This window comes from Aulonocara sp. 'chitande type north' Nkhata Bay, linkage group LG1 (assembly GCF_057382095.1).
Source record: "Aulonocara sp. 'chitande type north' Nkhata Bay isolate Kocher_YH1m ecotype deep benthic linkage group LG1, A_spYH_male_GT1.1, whole genome shotgun sequence".
Taxonomy (NCBI): Eukaryota; Metazoa; Chordata; class Actinopteri; order Cichliformes; family Cichlidae; genus Aulonocara; species Aulonocara sp. 'chitande type north' Nkhata Bay.
This window is the reverse complement of record NC_141344.1, coordinates 27227291-27255287: the sequence shown is the minus strand read 5'-3', so window position 1 is coordinate 27255287 and position 27997 is coordinate 27227291. Positions and strand designations below refer to the sequence as shown.

Here is a 27997-nt window from a genome sequence, read left to right as displayed (position 1 = left end):
CGTCAACTTTTTTCTTTAGGTTTTTTTTTTTTTTTTACAACACCGTAATTTAAAAATATCCGATTTTTGGCTAAGTATTTAAATTTCTAACATAATTCTGGAACATGTTTTACTCCTTTGTCCTATTTTTATTTTTTATTTAAAGTTTCTCAAATGGGATAGCCTAATATCATTTTTAAACTCGTAATTTGATATGTTTTTAAATGTAAATGTGTTCTAATATTTTTTTAATTGTATCTGATAATACTGATTTTGGTAAAAAAAATAAAATAAAATTCAAATTTGACTTGGGGTTTCGCTTTATAATGGAGTTGGTTTCATTTCTTACCATGTTGGAAATACCCCTTTTTATATTTATGTAAATTGCATAATTATTGCATAAACATGGGCCTGAGCTGTAATATTTTATTTTATGTGGATGTGGTTTTACATATAGATTTAATATATAATTTTGACTTCTATTAGAGTCCTTCTGCATGCGCCTGTAGTGTCTGCTAGTCTGATCCATCGTGCGTAGCAGCTGTTTATTTCATAACGCTCCCTCTGAAAGGTTTCTCGTTGCTGTTGTTTTATTCGTTAAGCGGAAGTTTGTTGCTAAATTGACTTGGACTCAGTGGATGACAAGACTTTCAACTGGGAGAACTGGGTGGCGTCGGCGATCACTTTCGCTTTGGAGCTCAGTTATCAACCGGCCTAAACTAAGTGCGCCACGCTCAGAGGAGGCTTTATGATTATAACAGAAAGACTCGGTCGTGACCATGCCGAGTCTATCCAGAGCGCCTCTTTGTCTTTGTTTGTTGATATTGTTGGAGGCAGCTGTTCACTGGGGAACTGGTTCACCAGCTGCAGGTTTAGGTGAGTAGATCCGACACTTTGCTTTCATTTCTGTTCACTTGCCACACTCTCATTAAAGTCGCGTCTTCATTCCTCACTTGGCGCAAATGAGCAAAAACTTCTCCCATAAAAGCGCGAACCTAATTTTTAGGATGCGAAACACTTTTAACTGACAAGATTTTGGATTGAGATACAAACTCGGCGTTTGCTTATCTAGATGAATGCTTGTTTATTATTATTATTTTTACTTTGTTTGCTTGTTTTGTTTTTTGTTGTTTTCTTGCCCCCCAGTGTTATGTCTGACAGGTCAAAGAAATCGCTAACTCATCCTTCCCTCCCTCCCGAGCAGCTCCGTAGAGCCAAAATATCGGCATATTACTGCCGTGACACCAAGTCGAAACTGTACTCTGATAGTATTCCTGCTCAGTTGTTCTTTAGCTTCAGCCTGTAAACATTTACCCAGATCACCTTGTCCCCGCCTACTGTCCTCTTTTATAGTTCCCCTCTCTCAGCATAAATATGAAACTCTTTTATGAAGTCAAATGAATAATTCTCGGTGCGGGGATATTTGTGTATATATATTTATTATGTATGCATTTAAACGAGTAGTTTCACTCTAATAGAGCTGTATTGGTATGCATTTACACTGCATATATATATATTTTTAAATAGCATTTTTTTATGTGTCAGTCTCAGATCTCTAAGTGGTGCGTGCCCACATTAATCATGGAAACAAGGTCAAAGTTTGAAACGGTGAGGTCTGCCTGTGTGCAATTAAAACCTGTGAGCTAAAGTGTCACGCTTCAGACTGGTTCAAAGGCTTGGTCTCCTTTGAAAAAGAGATGTTAATCTCGAGGGACGTCCCGATTAAATAAATGAATAAATAATAAAGTTTTTGTCACAGCTGTTAAAATTTAGTGAGACACAGTGAACATGTAAGTTAACTTCCATGCAAGGAATGGAATCCAACTCGTTAAAGGTGCTTTCCGGACCTTTTTTTTTTACAAGTGTCAGCCAATCAGAATAAAGTTGGCTTAGAGAGGCTTCAGGTTTTATTTTGTGCTGAGTCATGCAAAGCTACTCTAGAATTAAGTTCAAAAATGAGGATAAAGAGCTGCAAACATCTTCACTTTAATTATGTCTGAGAACTGGTGACAGTGTGGGAACACAGTAGCGATGAGGGGCAGCCAATCAGAGCAAGGCTGCCTTAAAGGGAGTTGAGGGGGCGTTGAAATGGATTGCTTGAGAAGTGGAATGAACTCAGAGGAAGATAAATGATGATTATTTTTGAACTGTGGCTCATGCCAAGCTACTCTAGCACCGTCTGGGGATTAAAAGTGCAAAGCTAAGCGTAATAAGTCCCCTTTAAACTTGTGTTTTCTGTCCTGTCATCACAGATGAGGATGCTTTCACCATTCAGCACCAGAGCACAGGGAAATGCCTGAGTGCATGGGGTTCAGCAAACCTGAGCCTCGCCACCTGCAACTCAAACAGCAAGTCCCAACAGTGGAAGTGGGGTTCAGGTCAACGGCTCTTCCATGTGGGAACATCGCTCTGCATGGCGCTGGACGTCAATTCCAAGATGTTGACTATGTTCGACTGTGGCTCCAACATCCTGCTATGGTGGAGCTGTTTGGATGGAGTTGTTTACACTGTTTATCAGATGGGCCTGGCGGTCAACAACGGCAAAGTAGCGCTCAGTCGGGAAACTAATGACACTTGGGTAAGAGGAGAATCCCAAGACAACATCTGCCAGAGGCCATACCGCGGTAAGTGTGGATTCCTTTCTCTTATCTAAGAGACAGAATTGCTTACATGGACTGGCTGTTTTCTTTTCTTTCTTTCTTTTTTCTGAATAGTGCTTCAGGAACTAATTTGTCAAGAAATTAGTTAAAGTCAGCTTGTGCTTCTGTTGTGTTCACTTCTTGAACTAAATGTGAAGACAGTCCAGGCTTGTAACACATTACACCTCTGGCTCTTGTGTCACCTGACCATATAAATTCTGCTCCCTTTTAAACACGCCCTGTCAGCTTAATTGTTGTCAGGCCTCTCAGTTATTGCTTCTTTGCGCTGGGCAACAACACAGGGTGTCAAATTCCAGGTGTTAAACTTGCTCTGAAAACGTAGAGTCTGCCTGTTCCGTTTCTTTTGTTTGTCGTTGTGGTCGTGCAATCGTCTGCAGCATGTCTGCAAGGTGCAAAGGCTCCGTAACGCAGACTTTTACTTTCTTTTCTGCGTTCATTCCTGTTTTGATACACATTCCACCGAACACTGCAAGGTTAAAGAAATATTCAGGTAGTGACCGAATGTTTGGCCATAACATTTTAAATAACTGTGTGTTATTAAAACAGTTTAAGCTCTTGATTAAGGACACTGAAGCTTAGGAGGTGCTCTAGAAGTACATGATGCAATACCAACCAGACCTGATCGACTGCCACGTCTGATCCACGTATTTGAAACAGAAGAGCATCTTGTTTATTGTCATTTTTCATGTCTGCAGTAACATTTAGAGAGAAGTTCTTCTTCAAATGGCCCATTATTATGTGTTCAGATCCTTTTTGTGGCAATACAGGAAAATTAGTTTGAGTGCAGAGAGCATGAATATTAAATTCAATCACAATGATGATGCAGACTGAGCTGAAGATGCACTTACATGCTACTTTTCGCATTTAACTGAATCAAAACTCCTTTCTTGGGACTTTGTTTCTTTTCTGTCACTTTCTGTCACTGAAGCAATAAACAAAGCACAATTTTTGCATCGTCTTTGATTTCAGTTTCTCCACAGACTTGTTGGGGGTGCAGGAAGGAAGGGAGACGTTGGCTTATAAACAAGCCTAACCTCCCCTTCTTCACATTCATTTATTTATCAGTATACAGGAATTGATCTAAGGAGTAGGATGAGCTGTCTATATTGGAAGCTCACGTTTGATTGTGTGTATTACGGTACGAAGAAGGTGCTTTGGTGTTTGCAGGAGGGCGTCAAATTTCATCTCATCCGTCGCTGCCGCGAGATGATTTACGAGTCGTCGAAATGAAACGACTACCACGGGCTTGAAATAGATCTTTGACTTTGTTCACTTCTTCTCTCGGTGCAGTCATTTATACCATGGATGGGAACTCTGCCGGCAGCCCCTGTGAGTTCCCCTTCAAGTACAATAACAGCTGGTATCATGGATGCCTCCCCGATGCAGAATTCCCTGGAATGTCCTGGTGTGCCACCTCCTCAGACTATGACCAAGACAAGAAGATTGGACGCTGTCTGAAACCTGGCACGTTGTATTTTTATTTACTTGTAGTTTTAATGGTTTAATGTTTTTTAACTGTTTCTTTATTCACCAAGCCACTAACATATTTATTTTTGAGAGCATTTAAAGCAGAAAAAAAATTTGTGTGGTCATTTCCAAATGATGTCGTTGCACAGTTTAACCAACAGGGCGGGGTCAGCTCCATTAATAGTTAGCACTGTCTGCAGCACATGTAGCGGTATAACTTTAGACTCATGTTATATATAAAGAATATATTCTTATATCAACATCAAAATATTTACCCTATTTAAAAAAGTTACCCTAATAATCTTTTTGTATATTGTTATATTAATATAACAGTTCACGTTCATGATATTAATGACTTAAACATTCTCGTTGCACATAAATGTGTCCAAGCTTAAATCCACTTTTATTTGTTAATATTGAATATCCGAAGCTACATGAAACACAAACTGTTGATACTGATACTGTTGTTGTGTCTTTGACTTTGCAGAGGAGGGCTGCCAGACTCTTTTTACTGGTCCAGACGGCGATTCATGCTATGAGTTTGTCACCAACGGTGCGGTGACCTGGCACGAAGCTCTGGATTCGTGTCGCAGTCAGGGAGCAGATCTGCTTAGTTTCTCTGGGCCCGATGAGCTCAATTCTACAATCTGTAAGACTGACTTACTACTAGTACTTCTATTACTGCGGCTACTTCCATAATACAATTAAAAAAACACAAAGGTTTAAAAAAATAAGTACATTCAGATTGTTTTTGTGACAGAAATGTCTCATTTACAACAAAAAATTGCAATAATGGTGACATGAGCAATGCTCGAGATTTTGATTTTAAAAGAAGTATAAATAAGTAATGAGAAAAATGATTCATATCGTCACTGTATGAGCAGGCCTGTGCTTCTCAAGGTCTTGAACTATTAGTCACACAACCTGGAAATAAAAAACACACACACAGAAACACACTTTTCCTACCTTTAGTCAGTCAGAACTAATCCTTCTAAAACAATCCTGTTGTAATGTGAATATTTTCTGTACTGTGGTGATTTCTAAATGACTTTATTTAAAGTTTCTTTCTCCTTCCTTCTATCGCTTTGTCTTTTATTAGTTTATTAGTCTGCTTCTCCTATTTAGTGTTCCTTGTGTGACAAGTAGAGACGTACAGAAAGGAAAAGAATCTGTGAACGACTGCAAACTTTCAGTCTAAATAAGTCCTGGGATTTTTGTTCTTACTTTTTTATTTCTGAATTTTCCAAGTATGATGTCATAGAAGCCACATATTTTTCATTTCCTCAATTTGTTTTATTTATGTCCTTTGCTTCTTAATCGTCATTCTTTGGGATTTTCAGTGGATGATTACAAAAGGGTGAACTGTAAAATGTTCGCCTATACAACCCCATTTCCAAAAGAGTTGGAGCACTGTGTAAAATGTACATTAAAGAAACTGAATTTAATGGTTTGCAAAGCTCACAAAATCTTACTTTATTATCATCAGCCTGCAACTGGATGCATGTGATCTTCAGGCCATCTTTTTGGAATTGAGATTGCATCTAAAGAGTAAATGAAACAGCTGTGGAGGCTCAAAGTTCCAACTTGATGATTGAAACTGCATTAGACTTACAATTTCCTTCATTACATTTACTTGTCCTGTGTGCTGTGGTGTTGCATTGTGCAGTGTTGGACGGCCTTGGCAGAATGCCGGAGAGGATGTGGATCGGCCTTCACCAATTAGATACTTCTCAAGGATGGCAGTGGTCAGATGGCTCTCCTCTCTCCATGTTACGCTGGGAACAAGGTAACAGTGAATATGAATGTATTTTTCACCTGTTACTTACCACTCATTCTCTCTGAGAACTGTGCTGCACATGTTCTCATTTTGCAGCCTCGTTTGTAGGCTTTGTTTCCACAAAACCAGAATAACACAGTTTCACTTGCCAGAAACACCTGGTCCTCTCACCACACCAAATCTTGCATCAACGCTGTGTTTCTGCTCGTCTATGAAAGGGAGCGTTGGTGTCGGTCAGAGAAACAATGAAACTAGTGTTGTGAAGAAACCCACTGTGCCACACACTGTGACACTGGGACTGCTAATGTTGTTGAATGACCCATTTACAGTACTGAGTAATGCCTGCTAGCTTTTGTAATGTGTATTTCTTCTTAACGAGAGCAAGCATGAATGTAGCATGAAGTATATTGCAGTCATTTAGTTTTCCATTGATATAAACTCTTTGTGATTGCTCTCATCAGCAAGATTGTGCTGGATCAGAGAACTCTGAACTTCTATGTAAAGCACAGTTGATATGCTAAACTTTGAATGATACCCACATCTCTTGTCCTTCTCGCAGTGACTGTTTATTTTTATTGATATTTGTGTGGTTATATATGTAACAGGAATGCCCTCCACCTCCATCATCATTCTGTCAGACTGTGGAGTCCTGAACTCCAAGACCAACTATGAAACGATGGCGTGTAACAGGCGGCTGCCATACGTCTGCAAGAAGAGAGTCAATGCCAGTGAGACAACAACAACAGGTGAGCTGGCTGCTGACGCTCAGCAGTTACACTTCTATTGAGTCATACTTACAAAAAAAAAAGAAAGAAAAAGATTTGAGCGCCGATTTGGTTCACCACATATACCGCAGGGCTTGTTGCGGCAGTCTGGGTTTGGTTTGGGGCTCTTTGTTGCGTTTCTTCCCCCGCTTTCTTTCATCGTTTTCCTGTCTAAATCTTCACTGTTCTGTCAAATGAATGTAAAAATAATGTGCTAATCCTAATGGCCCTGCTAAGCTGTGCTGATACGCAGTAATGCTTTTGAGATGAATTCTAATGTTAGCCTGCTAATAGGTTTACAATAACAATGCTAACAAGTATTCTTAGTTTAGTTTGTCAGCTTGCTAAGGTCTCAATAACAGAGGGCAACTATCTGGCAACTACCACATACAAAAGAAAGATGTATATTTCCCAACTGACCAGGGGTTGCAGCAGGTATACAGCGCTGCACCAAAGATCTTTTCGTGATTGCTTTGACTGCTAGCAGATTGCCACGGTTGCTGATCGTTTGTCTGGAAGTCTTATCAGACTGCAAACAGTCTTTTAAATACTTCTCAGACATCGAAAAGTATAATGCAAACTGGAAATGGACAACATTTGTCTTCAAAGTCAAAGCTGAACCTTTTGAAATGTGCTGGTTGCAGTGGGGAAGTGTTGTAGAGTTAATGGCAAGCATCTGAAGACAACTTGGCATCTTCCAACTGTTGGCAACTAAGGCAATCACGATCTGTTGTTGGTGCAGCACCCTCTTCGTAAACATTTTCAGCCCAGAAGCTTTATGACCATCTGCCCAGCCAGTAGTCAGCGAGTGTTTGCAGACACGTTGGTGTCTTTTATGCAAATAATGGGTGAACACAGTAATCTGCTAGCAACCAAAGCAATCATAACATTTTTAGTGCATTTCACTAAGCAGCTGGCAGCAACCTCAAGCATCCATTCACCAACAGATTGGGGAATATACATTCTTCCTTAACATAATACAATAATATAATAAGGTTGAGCCTCTTCTATCACTTTTTTCTCACAAAATATTTTCCTTTTTTTCTTTCAAAGTAATGGTTTAAGGATAATACAGCACTGTGGATGTTGTACAAAATGTGAAGCCCTCTAAGTTAAATAGCCTTGATCTAAAACGCCCAAATCCCCTCAAGGCCTCTGTGTGACTTGACTTCTCTCTACAGATTCTTTTGTCTATAAAGAAACGTTGTGTAAGGATGACTGGGTGCCGTGGAACGGACTTTGTTACAAGTTGATGGAGCAGCCAAAGAACTTCAACGCTGCCCAGGAACAGTGTAAAGCTGAGAATGGAGTGTTAGCCAGTTTCCACACTATTGACAGCAAAGAGATGATCAGCACTAATTTCCACGGAGGTAAAACTGTCCAAGTTTCTCTTGTGTTATAAATAATTTTATAATTCATATATTAATGAGTCTTCCTAACATGTTCTCATTTTCTCTATTTATGTACAACATGCATTTTTTTATTTTATAATAGAGCCATACAGTTAGTACTGAAGTATCGTGATTTACACCCTACTGCCTTATTTTTGATGAGAATGATTTCCAGGCCTATGCTTTCACTGTTCGAGTCAAATTTAAAGAAAGCCTGAAATTGAAAATGTTTGTGTGTGTTACTGCTCATCAGATGGCAAGACTTTAGATGTGTGGATCGGTCTGGTTGGTGTTGGCACAAACCCCACCGTTTTCAACTGGACGGACGGAGCACCCATCACCTTCACTTACTGGGCTCCATCACAACCGGTCCAGCCCACTTCGGATACCAGCTGTGTCTCGTACACTGGAGAGGTCTGTGTGTGTTGGTGTAACACACATCCACTGTACTCAAGCCTTGTGTGCACATTTGTGTATGTACTGCCAAGAGCATTACATTTGTCCTGTTTGAGGTCTTACAGAAACGCACGCTGTCTGTTTTTCCACAGTTTCATAGTTGGCGGATTGAGGATTGCACACAGATGCTGGCCTTCATGTGCCAGAGGAAAGGAGAGGTCAATGAATCAGCAGCACAGGTCGGATGTAGCTCGAAAGATGTGAGTATTCTCGCAAACAGCAGTATTTTACATTTCCTACTAAATGTGTGGTGAGATACTTCTACGCCTCCACACCAGCAATTAAATTTCATATGTTAGAAGGATGTAGAACCCATGCATATGTTTGGTGGTGTTATAACGAGAGCTTACTGTAAGGGTCAGATGATTTTTATGGCACTATGGAGTCATAAAGGAGTTGAGAAGCAGATGTCGAGCTCTATTGGCAGCTGTTGCGGATAGAAGCAAATAGATTTGTAAACTGAAAACAAAACTGTAATCCTTGATGGTGGGGGGGAAAAACACTCATGCGACTGTTGACAAGAAATCCTGTTGCAAAAAACAGCATGCATGTCATAACTTGAATCGTGAAAGAGACGTAGTTCTAGCTTGCAAAATATGACTGTTTTTAACTGACCAGGGTTGGAAGAGACATGGAAACTCCTGTTATAAAGTGAACATGACGCAAGTGTCCTTCAAGGACCGTTGCTACGTCACCATAAGAAACAGGTAATCAAAAGGGTTTTTGTTATCAGTCCAAAAGATGACCTATATTACATTTCTGTGGTTTTGCAGTTAAAGAAACTCACTCACATTTGACTGTTCTTTCCAGGTTTGAGCAGGCCTTTATTAATAGTCTGCTGCAAGAGACGGCAGGCAAGGAAACTCAGTATTTTTGGATAGGGTTGCAGGACATCAACAGCACCAGAGAGTACAAGTGGGTGAGGGCAGAGGGGTCGACGGATGTGGCAACATACACCAACTGGGGCGTGTTTGAACCAGGTACAAAGACTTGGGGCTAATGGCTAAAGTATCTGTATATAAAATGTTATAGCAGACTATAGTGTTACAACACATTGTATTTAATTGTGAACCTCTAATAGTAGTTTCTTTATACTGTGGAGGCTCAGATTTACTGATTTTTTTATTTTTTTTCTCGACCATTTAGGTTTTTAGAAATGTGAAATTTACCAGACACACTCATATATTATACCCCTGTAGCTTGGTCATTAACAAAGAGCCTGCCATGAAATGAGAAGGCTATGACGTGTGAGCCTAAAGTTTGATGAATCTGGCCTTTATAATCAAAATCCATACCTAGTGTAAATATGGCCATCCCCCTTTTTATATGTTCCGTATACGCTATTCAGAGAAATGTCTGTGCACCTCAGAATACTCGCTAACATGCAGTCAACATAATAAAAAATGATCTAGTTCTTAGCATTCCTTAAAAAGAGGTAAAAAAGAGGTAAATACAAGCCAAGATGTTTACATTTTTCCATTATTTATTTAGCAAAAACAAAGCCAAGATGCAGAAGTGGTATAAAAATCAAACCACTTTTAGCAGCAGTCACTTTGAAGTAATTATTATTTGACTTTACCAGTCTGCCATGTTGGTGAGGAGGAATTTTGGCCCATTCTTCTTGACAGCGTCGCTTCAGGCATTTGTTTATACACAGCAGTCTGAAGGTCCCACCCAGCATTTCAATCAGGTTGAGGTGTGGATTTTACCAGGGCATTGCAACATTTCTTTTTCAGTCATTTCGTTGCAGATTTGCCTCTGTGCTTTGGATTGTTGTCCTGCTGCATTATATTATTTTGGGACAAGCTTTAGCTGTTGGACAGATGTCCTCATATTTGACTCTAGATACTTTGATATGCAGAGGCGTTCACGATTGACTCAATGATTGCTAGCTACTCAGGTCCTGTGACTGCAAAACAAGCCCAAGTCATGACCCCTCCACCACCGTGCTTGCCACAGTTGGCATTCTGTTGATGTGCTATGTTTGGTTTTCACCAAACATGGTGCTTTGGATCATAGACAGATATCTTTACTTTGGACTTGTCTGTACACAGCAGATTGTTCCAGGGGTCTTGTGGCTTCTGGCTTGATTTTGGTGACTGTAAAGATAAATGATATAAATCCCTATTGGGTGGTATTGGTTACACCAAAAGATGCAGAGCTGAACTTTCTTTTACTTCTATCAGTATCTTATATGTTTGTGTGAGAATATATGTTATATATAATCATATATGTTATAATAGATGTTTAACAAATGAAGACCCAAGTAACTTAATCGACTGCTCCACCACAATATGTCATAACATCAATGAACTGGTTATCGTAACAGACACAATCTACGTAATAAATGTCACTTTTAAAGATTGAATTTCATTTTGCTTCATTTTCTTTATAGATCGGCAAGGAGGGTGTGTTGCAATTTCCACTGCAAAGCCTTTGGGTAAGTGGGAGGTGAAGAACTGCACTCTCTTCAGGGCCGGCACCATCTGTAGAAAAGACCTCATTACACCTCCTGCCCCAGAACCAGAACCAAACCTTAATGCATCGTGTCCTAATGGCTGGGTGTCCAGGCCAAACATCAAATACTGCTACAAGGTGTGTGTATGTGTGTGTCTCTTTAAACAGCACCAATAAGAGATGGCTCTTTTGTTTTGGTTTTGGTTTTTAGCAAAAGTGAAAATGGTTGTAAGTAGGAGTGGCAAAAGCACTGCACTGATTTTACATTTTGAAGTCTTTTTACAAGGCTTCAAGATCATTTCTCCTGAAAGGAAGTAATATGTAGTTTGGTTATAGCTAAACTGAGTTTTTTCACAATCTACACCATCTAAGCTGTCTTAAATTCTTCTTTCACCTTGGCAGGTGTTTCATGAAGAAAGGTTGAGCAGGAAGCGCTCCTGGGAGGAGGCCATGAGGTTCTGTCAGGCTCTAGGAGCCAATCTTCCCAGTTTCACAAACTTGGATGAAATGAGAGCCCTACACTTCATTATGAGAGAGACTATCAGGTAGGCACACAATCAACACAAGTTGTGTTTCCTGTTATAAGTAACAAAGGACTACTGTCATGCATCACTGTCACAAGAAGTGTCACATCATTTATGGAAGTCACAAGTCAAGCACAGGAACACAATACTATCTAAACTATTGTTTGTATACCAGCAGAAAGAAATGTATTTGTTTTTGTCACATTAAAGAAAAAAAATTGCCCAAATTGAATTATTAAAAAAAAAGAGCAAATGAGGTTTCAAAATTGTGAAAAATGAGCATCATTCCTCGCTCTGGATATCTCTGGGGTTGTGTCTGTTAAGATTGCTGATTGACAGCTCTCACATGAATCTCCCTGAATCATGTTCTACTAGAGGTTTCTTCCTGTTAAAAGGGAGTTGTTTCTTCCCATTGTCACCAAGTGCTTGCTCATAGACTGTCATCTACCGGTAATTCTTGCCATTTTCTCTGTGTTATTGTAGGATCTTTTGTAGGATTTCAGCTGACTGTTTTTGTGAATTGGTGCTCTATAAATAAAACTGGCTGCTGAAACCAGCAGGATAAAGCCCGGTGAGAGCTGGCTCACCAGTAATAGCGGATTGTCTGTAAATCTCATCTTAGTTAGTGAAAATTTCCAAGTGTAAAGTCATTATTAAAGAGACAGCTGTCAGCGTGGCTCTTCTCAAAAGCAGTTCTGTTCTGTATTCATAGAAAATGTATGACCAGTTGCAGGAAAAAGGCAAATCTGTATAATCAGGCCCCATCTTTTCCTAAAGAGCTCATAATACTGGATTATCCCAATAGAGCACTTAGTTCTCAGACTGCTGGCTCCCTTGCGGCTCCTTGAGTTAACGGTAGAATGGAAGGCAGAGACTTCAGCATTCACATTGCTGGGGTTTTGCCCAAACACTGTAGGGTCTTTACCCTACCTACATTATAAAATGTGTAAGCCTATATTAGCGCTATATAAATTTGAATTAACTGGCTAGTTAACCATATGGTAAATGGCCTGTATTTGTATAGCGCTTTTCTAGTCCGTAAGGACCCCTTTACACAACCAGTCATCCACCCATTCACACACTGGTGATGGAAAGCTACATTGTAGCCACAGCTGCCCTGGGGCGCACTGACAGAGGCGAGGCTGCCGGACACTGGTGCCACCTGGCCCACTGACCACCACCAGTAGGCAACGGGTGAAGTGTCTTGCCCAACGACACAACAACGAAAACGGCTCGAACCGTAGTAGCTCAAGTTCTATTAATAGAAACACTAATGCTAAAGTGGTGTAGCATTTATAACAGTTATATTGTTAATGGCTTGGTCATGCTGAAGAATCTGTCCTTCTATAGTTTTCTGTTTTTCTAACATGTACAATGTGTCAAACTCATGTCTGATAGTGTGATTGTTGGCAGGAGTCTTTGGAACTTTCCTGTATGAACAAATCAATATTCGTTATGGCTTTAACCTTTATACACACTTCAAACAAAGAGTGTGTACGGGAGGTGGTGGGGTGTGTACCGGCAGCCTTTTCTTTATCAGACCGGCACATCTAGTCGCTTTAACGAGGAGACGACTTGTAAACATGCTGCTTCGTCTTCGTGGGAGCATACCTAAGAGTTCAAACTTGTCTCTTTGCTCACATAAACATTGAGCGCACTCGGCTCGAGCATTGAAATAAACACATACCATCTCCGGTCTCACATTTCGCACGTTGCAGTTGAGTCAGCGAGGGGGGAGAAATAAAAGCTTACGTGAAACATCAAACTGTCTTAATGTTTAATTCTAATTATTATCTTCCTACTTGAAAGAAGGCTGGTTGAGTAACACAGCGTCCTCCTCTTCTTGCAGTAATAATCGGTACTTCTGGATCGGCCTGAACAGGAGAAACCCCGCAGATCGCTCGTGGCAGTGGAGTGACGGCCGGCCCGTGAGCATCCCAGCTCTAAACACACGTACCCCAATTTTTGTAAAATCTGGTGGAGTGTTTCATATCATGTTTGTGTCTTTAATAGGTATCTCTAGATATTTCATACAGAAATTTCTACGAGGACGATGCGTACGATCGGGACTGCACTGCATTCAAGGTGGGTCGCTAAACTGAGACTTTTAATAAAGATGGAAACATTTGGCTTACACAGTCGTGTGCTTTTCAGAATCTGTAGTCTCTATCCTTTCTCTTACAAAAGCTCAGCATTAAAAGTTGTTTCATGTTGTCAGACACAAACAGCTCCTGCATGTTTTTTTTTTTCTTCTCAAACAGACAGTGAACATGATCTGTGATGTCAGAATTGTGTTGCCGATTTTTGTTCATTATTGGTGATGTTTGTGCAAAACCCATCTGTGTCCTCAGACAATGACGAACAGCTTGAAACACGTGTTTTACTATCTGCTGCACGACTTGCCTCCCATACCTTTCTACCCCAGACCCTTTCATTGTGACGCGCAGCTGGAATGGGTCTGCCAAATACCCCGAGGTGAGCTTATATCTGTGACCAATGACGTATAGTCTGTGTGTGCACCAAATAAAGGCTGGTACTGGTTTGGGAAGAGCTCAAAACACTCATTAAGCTAATTAACAGGAATTTGAAGGTCCACAAAGTGAAAGAGTCATTTGTACAGCAGTGATGTCTCCGTATAATTTAAAAACCTGATGGACTAAATCTACTTGAATTCTTTGTTTGATGTCTCAACAGGAGTGACACCGAAAACGCCAGAGTGGTACAATCCCGGTAATGCCCTCATCATCATTTGTTCAGTGTGATTGCGTCTATCATTGGCTGTAGCTCAGGTGGCAGAGCAGGTCAGCCACAAACCAGAAGGTCGGTGGTTCGATCCCAGGCTGCCTCCTGGCTGCATCCCAAATATCCTTGGGCAAGATACTAACCCCGTATTTGCCTACTGGTGGAGGTCAGAGGGCCCGGTGGCGCCAGTGTCCGGCAGCCTCGCCTCTGTCAGTGCGCCCCAGGGCAGCTGTGGCTACAACGTAGCTTGCCGTCACCAGTGGGTGAATGACTGAATGTAGTGTAAAGCGCTTTGGGGTCCTTAGGGACTGAGTAAAGCGCTATATAAATGCAGGCCATTTATCATTAGTCTGACTTTTTTTTTTTATTCAACTTTTTCTTCTTTTGTGTTGTAACGTTAGAGTTGTTTGTGTTGTTTTTCAGATGGGCATCATGACTCGTCCATCTTTGTGGATGGAGCAGAGTTTTGGTTTGTTAATAAGCCACCGCTCAGTTTTCAGGAGGCGAGGCTCTTTTGCGATTCAGAGAACGGCACACTGGCGGCTCCAACTAGCACCGATGCTGCTATTAAAATCCAAAATGCAATATATACAGTAAGTGGCACACTATTACAAGTGGCAAACAACATCATCAGAAATGTTTGATTGAAGTTTTGATTTTATTTTGAAATATTGGACTGTTTATTTGAGACAAGCATAACAAGAGCAGCATTCTCATTTCCTTTTGCTCCTTGAGGTCCCGCATTAACATTGATGTTGAGGATGAGGTCCTGACTTTGACTGGGCCGTTGCAACACTTTGATTCTTTTCTGTTGTGGATTTGCTGCTCTGCTTTGAAGCATTGTCCAATTGTTTGACCCGTTTTGGGCCAACTGAACAAGGCTGTTAGAGACGCGGAGTCACATTTAACTCTAGAATACTTTGGTATACAGAAGAGTTCATGGTCAACTCACTGACAGAAAGGGGCCCAAGTAATTCAGCCCTCCACCACCGTGCTTGACAGTTGGTGTGTTTATGGTGCTGTGGTTGTTTTTGACCAGATGTGAATTCTGGCTCTTCTCTCCAAAGGTCATTTCCCCCAGATGTCTTGTGGTTTGTTCAGATGCAGCTTTGCAGTCTTAAACTGTATTTCCATGTTCTGCCAGCACCTGGTTGCTACTTACACTCTTAAATGCTATAGAGACAGTAAGGTGGTACTTAGTTCTTCTTCATTTTAAGCAGATATCGGTATGAATCAGCAAGTTTTGTCAGGCAGGGAAAAAATTAGTGCTGGAAGTTTCCTGATTCTAGTTATTTCATCCAGTCAAGCTTGAGTAGGCTTCAACTGCACATAAATTGTCTATGCAGAGAACTAAAGAAGGATCACATTTGCTGAAATACAACCTTGAAACCTCTGTTTTTGTTTCTTGCTTTGTTAAGATTTTTCATAATCATCATTTATAAAAATCTAACTAATAATAAATGGGCAGCTAACAATGAAGAAGTCTGATCACAAGAGGAATTCTTCCCACTATATTCAGGTTGTGAAAAGCTGTAAATGGATAACAATATGAATGACAAATCTTCCAGCGCTAAAATGGCAAAAAAGAAAATGACTCATTTATGGAGCACAATATACGGCTAGCTACTCACAATTAAACAGCAGTTTCAACACTTTTTTTATTTATTTAGAGAAAAAGGGGGCATAAGTCCTATTAACCTGTAACAACTGTGATACTTGCTTCTAATAAAAGATATGTGTCAACATCATACTTCTTAGATACATACTTACTAAACACAGTAAGGAATATAAGTCACCTCAGACGTTGATACCACCAATTTCAATTGTGTGACACTTAAACCTGCATGTTTTAAACAGATATCGGATTCCAACAAGCAAAGCTGGTGGATTGATATGAGCCAGCCTGGACGCATATTCCCTATGACGTAAGCCAGTCTCACACACACCTTTTTGAACTTGTATAGATGTGGTAAAATGTGATACTGAGCTTCATTGAAATTCTGTTTGGTTTAGGTACAACTCTATTTTCCATAACCATTTATTTCCCCTGGGTAACTGCACCTACATCACTCCTGAAAGTGTCTTTCCCGGTGAGTAAACACCAGAGAGTTTGTGTAAGGCTGAGAATGATTAAGGTTTTAAATTTGTTGTGAGAACCTCTACGCTCATATTGTGCTGAGGAGCAAAGAGCAGTCATATCAAATATTTACCTGCTAAAAGTTAAATAACTATTGTGTTAAAAAAAATCACTTTGCTTTTAGTGCAATGAAATCATTGACTTTTTTTTTTCCCAATTAAAAACAGTGAAAACCCGTTTCAGCCAAATTACATAGTGCACGAGTGACTTCTTGCTTATTCTCTCCTTACACAGAGCTGTGGGGTACCCTTACAGTCACTACTTCTAACACTTATACACACATTTACTGTCCTATTTAAACTTGCAGACTCTGATCAGTGCTCACGGAGGTTACCGTTTGTGTGTGAAAGAGTGAACACGACATTAGTGGAGAAAAAACCCCTGGAGCCTCAGCCTGGAGGACTGCCCTGTGGGAAGGAATCTATCCCCTTCAGAAATAAAGTCTGACACATTTATTACATACATATTACATTCTTGTCATTTTTTACAAGTCCTAAGTGATTAAAAATCAGGAAGCAATGATAGTTGATAGAAGAAAGTCAAATCAAATTTACTACTGCAGTTTCATAGAGAGGATTTTAATTATATGTTTTAATGTTAATGCTTCGTTTAATGCTTGAGTGATAGAACATTGGTTGTAAAATTATTTCTGATAATGTGGCTTTTTTGCCATCAGTCGCGTATTTTATTTATAGATTAGTAACCCCGTGCCTGAGTTGCACTAATGGCATTTTCTGCTGTAGTGATTATGATGCTGGTGTCTTTTTGCAGTGCTACACGCTGATGAAGAATTCAAAACCTTTTAACTTCAAGGGTGCCAACGAGGAATGCCAGACAGTAAAGGGAACCTTGGTCACCATCTCCGATCAGATTGAGCAAGGTGAGAACGTTAACATGCTTCTCATGACGAGCTGAAATATATTTGTTTGACAAAGTTTTGTAGTTTATGAAAAGCGTGACAGAAGTCCCCAAGAGTGTAAATGTGAAACTCCTCGGTGCAAAATATTATACAATTCATATGTGTAACAAATGTGTGTTTCAGATTTCATCAACACCCTCCTGATGGACACAAAAGACATGGACAAAACATGGATTGGTATGAAAATCCAGAACAGTGAAGCTTCATGGATTGACAGTTCTACAGTGAACTACATAAATTTTAACCCTCTGCTTCTGGGCATGCACAAGGTCGTGGCTTTTCATGTAAGTAAATTGCTTCAGCTGATATCTCTTTTAGGCGCGCCACATATTTGACAGACGCCTGTATTTGTACAGTTATGAACCATGACTGCATTATCGTAATACACCCAAATCTCCAACTACCTTATTTTCCGGACTACAAAGCGCACCTGAATATTAGCCGCACAAGCTAAAATCAGGGGAAAATCCTGTTTTGTACATACATTAGCCGCACCTGACTAAAAGCCGCAGGTGTTTCAATGTTGACTTATATGTAAGAGAATATGCACAAAGGGAATTGTCAGGAAAGAGATGGCTGTTTGGAGACACACCCCTTTTATTAATATTTTGAAAAACAAGTTATGGGTACATATTTGCATATTTGCAAATGAGTAACAAATGTGGTACATAACAATAACCTACAGCACACCAGAAAAATAGATTCGGACTACCTTTTAGGCTCAGGTGCAGTGACACGGCTTTAACAAGAAGAAAAGTCAGTCATTCACCACCATCTTTCTCTTCTTCCTGCGCACTAAAACCACCAAAGTCCTCTTCTCCAGTGTCGGATACAAACAGGCTCAGGATGGCTTCGTCATCCACTCTCAGCTTCCCTCCTTCGTTGTCACTTTCAAAACCAAAGAAATCCTCGTTGTCAGTGTCAGAGTCGAACACCCTCAGAAGGGCCGTGGCGGTGTCCTCCTCTCCATCATGCAGCAGTCCAGCCCTTCGAAATCCGTTGGTGATCGTGGATGTTTTCACACTTTTCCACGCTGTCAGAATCCACTGGTGGAGTTGGGCATAACTTGCTTTTCGCAAGTTTATCGCCGCTCGTCATCCACACCTCCCACTGAACGCGTAGCGCTACTTTGAAGTTTGTTTTTCGCGCTACTTCGTACGGCACTACGTTGCCTGGCGGACGGACATGTGACCAACATACCACTCTTGAACCCCGATACTGTGTGTCTGATCACATGCCCTTCCACCAGGCAACGTAGTGCCGTACAACAGCGGAACAAACAAAACAAATCATCTTACGATATCACAAAAATCCTGGACAATCCATAGAAAAGCCGCAGCTGACTAAAAGCCGCAGGGTTCAAAGCTTGTGCAAAAAGTAGCGGCTTATAGCCCGACAATTACGGTAATTATTTTAATGCAAACTTCAGATGAATTATTTGCTTTGTGTCTCTTGATAGCCATGGGATCTGGAGAGTTTGGATTTGTGCGTGTTCATGCTCCATAACGGCAAGTCTGACATGCTGGGTACCTGGGACTACACCAGCTGCACAAAGATGCTAAATGTGGCTGTTTGCCAACACTATGCAGGTGAATCTCTACTCCTGTCACTTTATTATCCAAATCTCATCCAAAACATGCATGTTTATCCCGAGATTTAATTTTATGAGTGCTTAACTCGTGAACTTTGATGTACCTGATGTGATAAATCCTGATAAATGAGCAGCAAAAACTGCAGTAGGGCTCTTTTTAGAATAGTAGTGTAGGGGTTAATGTTATTAACTGAGACATCCATGGAGCCAAAAAAAAAAAAAAAAGCGTGGACCTTCCTTGCACGTCGTTTCCCATCGCTCTCGCCTATAATTTCCTCTCGTATCTCTACAGCAATCTCTCCATTAAAAGACAAAGTGCAAAGCAGATACATTTCTGTGTCACAAAGGCACAGAGAATCAGGTCTCTTGCAGCCCTGTCATGAGATGATAAAAGACATGTATTATTTCTCATTTCAGATAAGCTAGAGGAGCCACAGGTCCCCATGAAGCCTTTCGTTGTCAATAACCACACCGTGCTGCTGCTCGTCAAAAATCTCACCTGGTTTGAGGCTTTAGAGGAGTGCAAAAAAAACGACATGGACCTGGCAAGCGTGGCTGATACCTACATGCAATCCGTCCTCAACGTGCACGTGAGCCGTGCAAAAACACCCATGTGGATTGGACTCTTTAGCGAAGACGTAAGTGGACCAAAAGGGATTTCTGTTTGAACTCATCACTTGTACAGTCCTTAAAATGATTTCCCGTCTCTTTTGCACTCAGGACGGGAACCACTACCACTGGACTGACCAAAGTCACACTGTGTTCAGTCGCTGGTCTTCTGATGTCACTAGTGGCCAATGCGTTTACCTGGACACCGATGGCTTCTGGAAAGCCACTGAGTGTCTGGACAGTCTAGGAGGCGCTGTCTGCCACAAACCAAGCAGTAAGTGAGGATATAGTAATGGCTGCACATCAGTGCAAGGTCCAAAAAAACATAGATTAGCGAGTTTGGTGTGGAAGAACTTGACTGAAATGCACAGAATCCCAACTTAAATGTGACAGGACACCTTTGGGATGAATTAGAGTGGAGACTGTGAGCCAGGCCTTGTTGTACAACATCAGTATCTGAACTCACAAATGCACTCAGGAAATAATGGTCACAAATTCCCATAAAATGTTCTGGAAAGCCCACAAGACCTGAAGCTGTTATAGCTGCAAAGTGTGGGCTGACAGTATATTAAACACTATGGATTAAGGATGGGATGTCACTCAAATTCATATGCATGTGAAGGCAGATGAGCGAACACTTGAGCGATTTAGTGTAGCTTCTAGACATTAATATAAAATTAATTTGTTCCTGATTTCTTTGGCTGCAAAGCAGTTTCTTCCTAATTTCTCTAGAAACGATAATTATCCTTTATCATCCTTTGCTTTTTAATCTCGTGGTATCAAAGCTTTTATCTATTTTTCTTGTAAGGCATCGTTACGCCATTTGTTTTTTGTCTTTGGTTTTTTTACAGAGCACAAAATCCCCACACATAAGGATGTTTTAGTGAAGTGCCCCCATAAAAAAAATGGTCCAAACTGGATCCCCTGGAAGAATAACTGCTACTCATTTCAGCTGGTTGGCTCCAGATGGGAGTCTTATAACCAAGGACGTATTGAGAATACCTGCAAAAATCTTCGTAAGAATTTGATAATATTAGTCACACGGCATTCTTCAGCATGGCTAAAGTTACTAATGATGGTGTGTGTATATGTTTCAGATGCAGATGCAGACATCCTGACTATCCGAAATACACAAGAGAACGAGTTTATAAAGAGCCAGCTGCTGCCCTTTGAGTCATTGGTCCAGTTTGTATGGCTGGGACTGTTCAAGGATAACAATGGTGGGTATGAGTACCTGTGTTTAGTAGATGTTTTATTTTTGGTTGTCTTGTTACCAAAGCTCTTGGGAATTGACCCTTCTTTTTCTCCTCTAAGACAAATGGGTCAGTCACACCAGGGCAAAGAAAAAAAACAGGAACATCTTTGTGACTAGAAAAAATTGGAGGTGGCCCAATCATTGGATTGAAATGTTTTTTGCATTTGGTGACTGATTACAAGCAGATGCAGCAATGAGCTGGTTGCCCACACATTGAGCTTGCCACACTCTCTCTGAGAGATCATTTTTGATCGCAAGTTGATTATGCAGGTCGCCCAGGAAGAAGCAATGTGTCCAAATAATCGTGGCCCAACTTGGTCCGACTGGATTCTTTCTCAGACATATTGGTGAAGGTTTTTAATAACTGCCATCTAATTTATACACACAAATAGATTAGCAACATGCTGCAATCAATCCGAGTCAGTCCGCCCCAGTGAGAGCGATTTATTTACAATGTGACTCTTTACAATAGGGCACCAGAATCAGCGGTTGTATTGTGGTTAAATTCCAATATAACAGCAAGGTTACTGAGTCTCTAGGTCATTTTGCAGTTACATCACCATTCTTTATCAATCAGTAACAATTGTAAAAATCCGATCCTGTGATAGCAGCAGGCTAATGTTACCTTGCCCCGTGTTTTACATACTATACAGACACTGACAGTAGGTCCTATTGTGTTTGTGTATGTGCCAGAGCTAATAGTGATTATCTTTTGCCATAGATAACCAGACAAGGTGGTATGATGGCACAAATGTGCAATATTCCAACTGGGCGAAAGGCCGACCTAATTTAGAAAACCCATTCTTAGCCGGTCTCACGACTGATGGCACATGGATTCTCGTCACAAAGAAAGAGCTACACCCCGTGTTCAAGCAGAGGACAATTGTGAGCTGCAAGCTGGATTATGGTATAGTAAACATCTACATTTTAATAGTATTTGCCTGTTTCTGTTCTCATGACTAAAAATTCATGATGCTAAAAATAACACTTTATGTGTTTAATCCTTCTCCCCTAAGAACCCAAGAAAGAATACAACCAGTCAGCCAAGGATTTTCAGCAGTATGGTAACTTAACATACAGGGTTGTTACCCAAAAGTTGAATTGGTCTCAGGCTGTAGTCGAATGTGATAAGCTTGGAGGCCACCTGGCAAGCATCCATGACGTGGAGCACAATGCACACCTGAGGCTCATTTCCAAGATGGATGGCTTCCCACTCTGGATTGGCCTGTCAAACTATGCTGTAAGAACTTTTGGCAGCCAGAAACTGAGCAAAAATATTCACTTCATCATAGTAGATCCAAACTCATCTCGTTTGCACTTCACCCATTTGTTTTTACCTCTTAATAACATCCTGACATCCACAATGCTTTGTTTCTGTGTGCAGGTCAGTGGCTCAGCCTATGAATGGTCTGATGGAACAAAATTTGACTACCATCCCACCATCTCTGACTCCCAAGACACACCGAAAACCAACTGTGTTTATATAAACCCTGCTGGAGACTGGAAAAGGACCAGCTGCAATGCTATGATCGATGGCGCCATCTGTTACACCACCAATATTACCTCTTCTAGCCAAAGTGAGACACTAACTTTCATAGAAAAAAATGGTACTTCTTTGGTTAAGTATGAAACAGAGCTTGTCTATAATCCAACAGTACTGAATGGTTTACAGTAGTGAAAACACTCAGCTTTGAATCTTTTTTGGCTTTGGGTGAAACTGTACATTGTAAAAGCAGGATATCTACCTGTGATTTAGTTCATTTTGGTTAGTCATTAACCATTGTCTATCCTCTATTCTCCGTTTTTGTAATCAGGAGCCAAACTACAAGATGGCCCAGAAACTAATCATTGCCCTCAGGTCGATGGTAAGTCCAAGTGGGTTCAGCACGAGGATCACTGTTACGCCTTTGACATGAGCTTCTACAACTACAGACTCTACAGCATGGAACAGGCCAAGGCTCTCTGCCGGAAGATGGGTGAGTTGTTGTTAAGAAACCCAAAAAGTCGAGCTGAGCTGAGAAGGTATTAGTGGAAAAGAAGCTTTAGACATTGAGGATTTTGGGGGGGAACTGTAGATGATGTCGCGAAATCGATCATTGTAGAGCAGTGTCACAAACCACGGAGGCCCCAGAAAAAGTGCAGTCAAACGTTGAGTTTATTAACAGCCCAGAGAAAACATCAACATATGTCTTCTGACCAAAATACATGTTGTGGACACTTATAAAGCAGTGGGGTACACGCCCATATGTAAGCATATATGTAAGCATTTAAACACTGCAGAGAGTAGAATTAACAGTAACAGTATTGTAGAAATTCATTTCACCGAAACAATAACGTGGCGCACAGTGTGACGCATGCACCAGTTTATTGTATTTCCAGACTTGCTTTCGGCACAATTTACAGTGCACGCTACTCTGTTTTTTGTCAGACTTGAAATAGCCGAAATACCGTCACACTACGGAACTTCTATGGCTCTTCCGTTTGACAATCTCTCCGGCATTGGAACCATCATCTGTTTTCTCTTCGGTCACGCTCGGTTGATTTTTCTAGTCGGCACACTCATTTCCTCCATTACGCGCTGGCTCCATTACCCGCTGGCTGCTTCCCAAACAAACACACGTGCGGCTTGGCACTTGTGCTGTACGTAACAAGTCACGCGACGTGATGCTGCGGCTGTGATTGGTTCGGCTCTGCGCTACTTAATTTGGATTGGCTGACCTTTTTTTTTTTTTTTTTTTTTTTTTTTTTCCTTGAGGACAAGAGCGGCGAGGTCTATCGCGATAGCTTAATTTCTCTATCGAGTCAAAGTTATATCGCGATACATATCGTTATCGTTCTATCGCCCAGCTCTACGAGACAGGGGAGCAGGCGAGTCTTCATATACCCCTATTTCGTGCACCCTTCCTGAGGCGGGGGGGGTTGGATCCCAGATCTTTGCCAGTGCATGCATATATATATATATATATATATATATATATATATATATATATATATATATATATATATATATATATATATATATATATATATATATATATATATATACACATAAAAAAAAAACACCCAGCACGCCCCTGCGGGCGGTTTATCCTTCAAGCTCGGGTCCTCTACCAGAGGCCTGGGAGCTTGAGGGTCCTGCGCAGTATCTTAGCTGTTCCCAGGACTGCGCTCTTCTGGACAGAGATCTCCGATGTTGTTCCCGGGATCTGCTGGAGCCACTCGCCTATCTTGGGAGTCACCGCACCTAGTGCTCCGATTACCACGGGGACCACCGTTACCTTCACCCTCCACATCCTCTCGAGCTCTTCTCTGAGCCCTTGGTATTTCTCCAGCTTCTCGTGTTCCTTCTTCCTGATATTGCTGTCATTCGGAACCGCTACATCGATCACTACGGCCGTCTTCTTCTGTTTGTCTACCACCACTATGTCCGGTTGGTTAGCCACCACCATTTTGTCCGTCTGTATCTGGAAGTCCCACAGGATCTTCTCCCATTTTGACCTGGGGACTTCCAGGTTATACTCGGCACAGATGTTCCTGTACACTATGCCGGCCACTTGGTTATGGCGTTCCATGTATGCCTTGCCTGCTAGCATCTTGCACCCTGTTATGTGCTGGATTGTCTCTGGGGCATCTTTACACAGCCTGCACCTGGGGTCTTGCCTGGTGTGATAGACCCCAGCCTCTATGGATCTTGTGCTCAGAGCTTGTTCTTGTGCTGCCATGATTAGTGCCTCTGTGCTGTCTTTCAGTCCAGCTTTGTCCAGCCACTGGTAGGATTTCTGGATATCAGCCACCTCCTCTATCTGCCGGTGGTACATACCGTGCAGGGGCCTGTCCTTCCATGCTGGTTCCTCGTCTCCCTCCTCTTTCTTGGGTTTCTGCTGCCTGAGGTATTCACTGAGCACTCGGTCAGTTGGGGCCATCTTCCCAATGTATTCTTGGATGTTCCTTGTCTCATCCTGGACTGTGGTGCTGACACTCACCAGTCCCCGGCCCCCTTCCTTCCGCTTAGCGTACAGCCTCAGGGTGCTGGACTTGGGGTGAAACCCTCCATGCATGGTAAGGAGCTTTCTTGTCTTTATGTCAGTGGCTTCTATCTCCTCCTTTGGCCAGCCTATTACCCCAGCAGGGTACCTGATCACGGGCAGGGCGTACGTGTTGATGGCCCGGATCTTGTTCTTACCATTCAGCTGACTCCTCAGGACTTGCCTGACCCTCTGCAGGTACTTGGTGGTTGCAGCTTTTCTAGCGGCCTCTTCATGGTTCCCATTCGCCTGCGGGATCCCCAGGTACTTGTAACTGTCCTCTATGTCTGCAATGTTGCCTTCTGGTAGTTCAATCCCCTCAGTTCTGACTACCTTCCCTCTCTTTGTTACCATCCGACTACACTTCTCCAGTCCGAACGACATTCCAATGTCATTGCTGTATATCCTGGTAGTGTGGATCAGTGAATCGATGTCTCGTTCACTCTTGGCATACAGCTTGATGTCATCCATGTACAGGAGGTGGCTGACAACTGCTCCGTTCTGTAGTCGGTATCCGTAGCCAGTCTTGTTAATGATCTCACTGAGGGGGTTCAGGCCTATGCAGAACAGCAGTGGGGACAGAGCATCTCCTTATATATATATATATATATATATATATATATATATATATATATATATATATATATATATATATATATATATATATATATATATATATATATATTGACTTGCCTTTGACGGTGCATTATAATAAAATATACATAAGTTCATACATAATATAGAATCATAACAAAGCACATGTACACACATCACAAACAGCTGTTTAAAACACAAAGTATGCCCCATTCAGGGTGAGCCTTGGCAGCATTACATTTAAATTAATGATCAATACTGCAACAACAAAAACAAAAGTCTAATCAAAATTGTCCTCCTGGGGTCTGTCTGGTAGAATATTCATGTCTATCTTCTCTGATATTTTTATACAAAATAAAATTTGAATTTTTTGTGTGAACTGCGGCTTCTCTTTACTGACAGATTCTCATCTACTAACCATCGAAACCAAAGACGAAAATGATTTTCTGGCCAACTACATCACTGAGCACCCTCTCATCACCAATCAAGTGTGGCTCGGCATAGATCTTGATACTCAAGGTAAGAATCGCAATTTAAAAATAAAAGCTGGACAGTAATATGACATTAATTCATTCTTTTTTTCATTTTTGTTTGTCCTCTTAGGTAAGCCTGTATCCTCGCAGGATGGCTCCCATCTGGATTTCTCTAACTGGTCATCTACAGCCGGAACCGGGAAGAAGTCTGGGTCCCAGTGTGCCGTCATGGTGGCAGGCAATGGTGGAAACTGGAATCTGGTCCCCTGCGAGAGTAGCTACAGTCGTGTTGTTTGCAAAACGAAAGCAAGTGAGTATCACAACAGGTGTCGAGACAAACCCTAACACTTTGTGGGAATTTGTTTTGCTGCTGACTGAAGGATGAGAGCATTCCTCTGTTATTTGCATGATAAACACAGAAAGTACGGCGACTTTTTCACTTTTTCTTCATTTTATTTTGCTGTAAAATTAATTCACACTAAAAAACCTGTAATAACAGGAGGTTTTAGTTGAAACATTTTTTGAACTTAGTTTGTGTCTAACACGCTGCCTCTTGGACTTGGGCTGATGATGTGCTAACGTTTGTTCCTCAGAGTCTGCAGGCTCCCCGGTGGCACTGGGCTTCTTCATCGTGGCGCTCATCGCTCTCATTTTAGCCCTCGGCTTTGTCATCTACAAGAAAAAACGAGCCCACTTCCCTTCTACCGTCCGCTACGAGAGGACCTTAGACGATATGGACACCACCAGTATAATTGATGCAGACTGAGCCTGCTTCAAGTTTTCAGCCTCAGGAAGTATTGATATGTCTGCCACAAGTGATTTTTTTTAATGTAATCTCCCCCCTCCTCTTTTTTAAATTATTTATTTATCTTTCTCAAGCCAATTTTTTTCCGTGTGAAGTTGTAAATATTGTTTGAGATTTGTGAATATCTCCCAATCAGTTTCTTAATTTGGGTTCACATTGTGTTTAATAAGAGCAGCACTGTATACTTAATTTTAATGGGTGGGCTTATTCTTCTTGGTCTTTTTTAAATTTTTTATTTCAATTATAAAAATGGGATTTTCAGATGCTTTACAAACATATGCAACCTGCAGCCTTAACAGCTAAAATTGCACTGATGCATGAGTGACTTCAAACATTCACAAAAGTGCTTTTAACCAATAATCTACTGTTTGATTTACGTGTGTGTGTGGGAGGGGAGGGGGTGTCAGTATATGAATATGATTTTTAAAAGCACGGGTCATCTGAAAATACAGTAACAACCTGTTGTCTTTCAAGCGTTTTTGTATCTAGATGGATTGTATTTCAGATAACACTGCCACGTCCCCTGTACTTTTGTCTTCAAGCAAAACAGGGAAACTAAAGGCTGTGGATCTTGAATCTTTTTTTTGGGGGGGGGGGGTTTGTTTTATGCCAACTGCAACTCAGCTGTATTGAAAGCTGATTGGTTTGACAAATTAACACTGTGGCCTAAGAAAATACATGTGTATTTTAGTTTGACTGCACTTTAAAATAACATTTTTTAGTGTTTTGTTTTTAACTTTAAAACGCAGTCAAACATGATCTAGTTTAATTTTAACAAAACTTAACAGATTGTTATAAACATGTATTCATGTCTAACAATGGTTTTATTAGTGTAAGGGCAAAAAGGAATTTGAAAAAAAAATCTTAATCCTACTGATAAGCTTTGAAGGATACTCTCCTATCTTAAGACTCATTTAATTTAATTATATTTAATATAGCTCTGACTATACTATATACTTGACTACTGACCAAGAACGCACTTTAATACCTTGTGGAGAAGCGGCTCCCAAATTCAAGCACAGTGAGTTTTGGAAAGAGTTTTTTTTTTTTTTTTTTTATGTTTGCAATCGAGATTGCACTGCTGTTTCTTGTAAATGCTCTGTAAATAAGTGATGTGTTTATTACTGAGAATGAACCAAAGATGCTCTGACTCATTTTGAATGTTAAAAGCCAGAAGAACTGCTTCCGTGTGGCTTGTTAACCTCTCTTTATATCAAACTGCAGACCAAATGGTTTTTTTGCTCGGTTTACTTTCATGTCATTGCTGCTCAAACTTATCAGCTCAAATCAGGTATGCTTCCAATAAAATGCACCGCTTTCAATGGCTTTTATTTTTCAGTTACCATTGTGGCCACTACCATTAGTTTATTTA

At 40.9% G+C, this 27997-nt stretch overlaps 1 protein-coding gene across 1 annotated transcript; it reads left to right on the top strand.

Moving 5' to 3' along the window:
• Positions 1–571: 571 nt before the first annotated feature.
• Positions 572–27947, top strand: ly75 (lymphocyte antigen 75). Its single transcript, XM_086290758.1, has 35 exons — positions 572–855; positions 2232–2603; positions 3930–4103; positions 4594–4755; positions 5773–5892; positions 6489–6629; positions 7829–8017; positions 8292–8452; positions 8587–8694; positions 9113–9201; positions 9305–9474; positions 10890–11089; positions 11354–11496; positions 13325–13403; positions 13489–13560; positions 13827–13950; positions 14170–14205; positions 14641–14810; positions 16075–16142; positions 16231–16307; positions 16662–16795; positions 17126–17234; positions 17397–17557; positions 18733–18862; positions 19282–19502; positions 19585–19747; positions 20325–20489; positions 20571–20693; positions 21450–21635; positions 21745–21968; positions 22113–22305; positions 22543–22704; positions 25750–25866; positions 25951–26130; positions 26414–27947. Exons 1-35 carry the CDS (start codon positions 759–761, stop codon positions 26584–26586), a joined length of 5193 nt encoding a protein of 1730 aa, XP_086146884.1. The 5' UTR covers positions 572–758; the 3' UTR covers positions 26587–27947.
• Positions 27948–27997: the final 50 nt, after the last annotated feature.

What these genes read in the sequence shown, in the direction of transcription:
- ly75 (XM_086290758.1), top strand. Translation starts at nt 759, where the DNA reads ATGCCGAGTCTATCCAGAGCGCCTCTTTGTCTTTGTTTGTTGATATTG. An exon ending in GGACGCATATTCCCTATGAC is followed by an intron (nt 16,143 to 16,230) that starts GTAAGCCAGTCT and finishes TGTTTGGTTTAG; the next exon opens with GTACAACTCTATTTTCCATA. An exon ending in ACAAGGTCGTGGCTTTTCAT is followed by an intron (nt 17,558 to 18,732) that starts GTAAGTAAATTG and finishes GTCTCTTGATAG; the next exon opens with CCATGGGATCTGGAGAGTTT.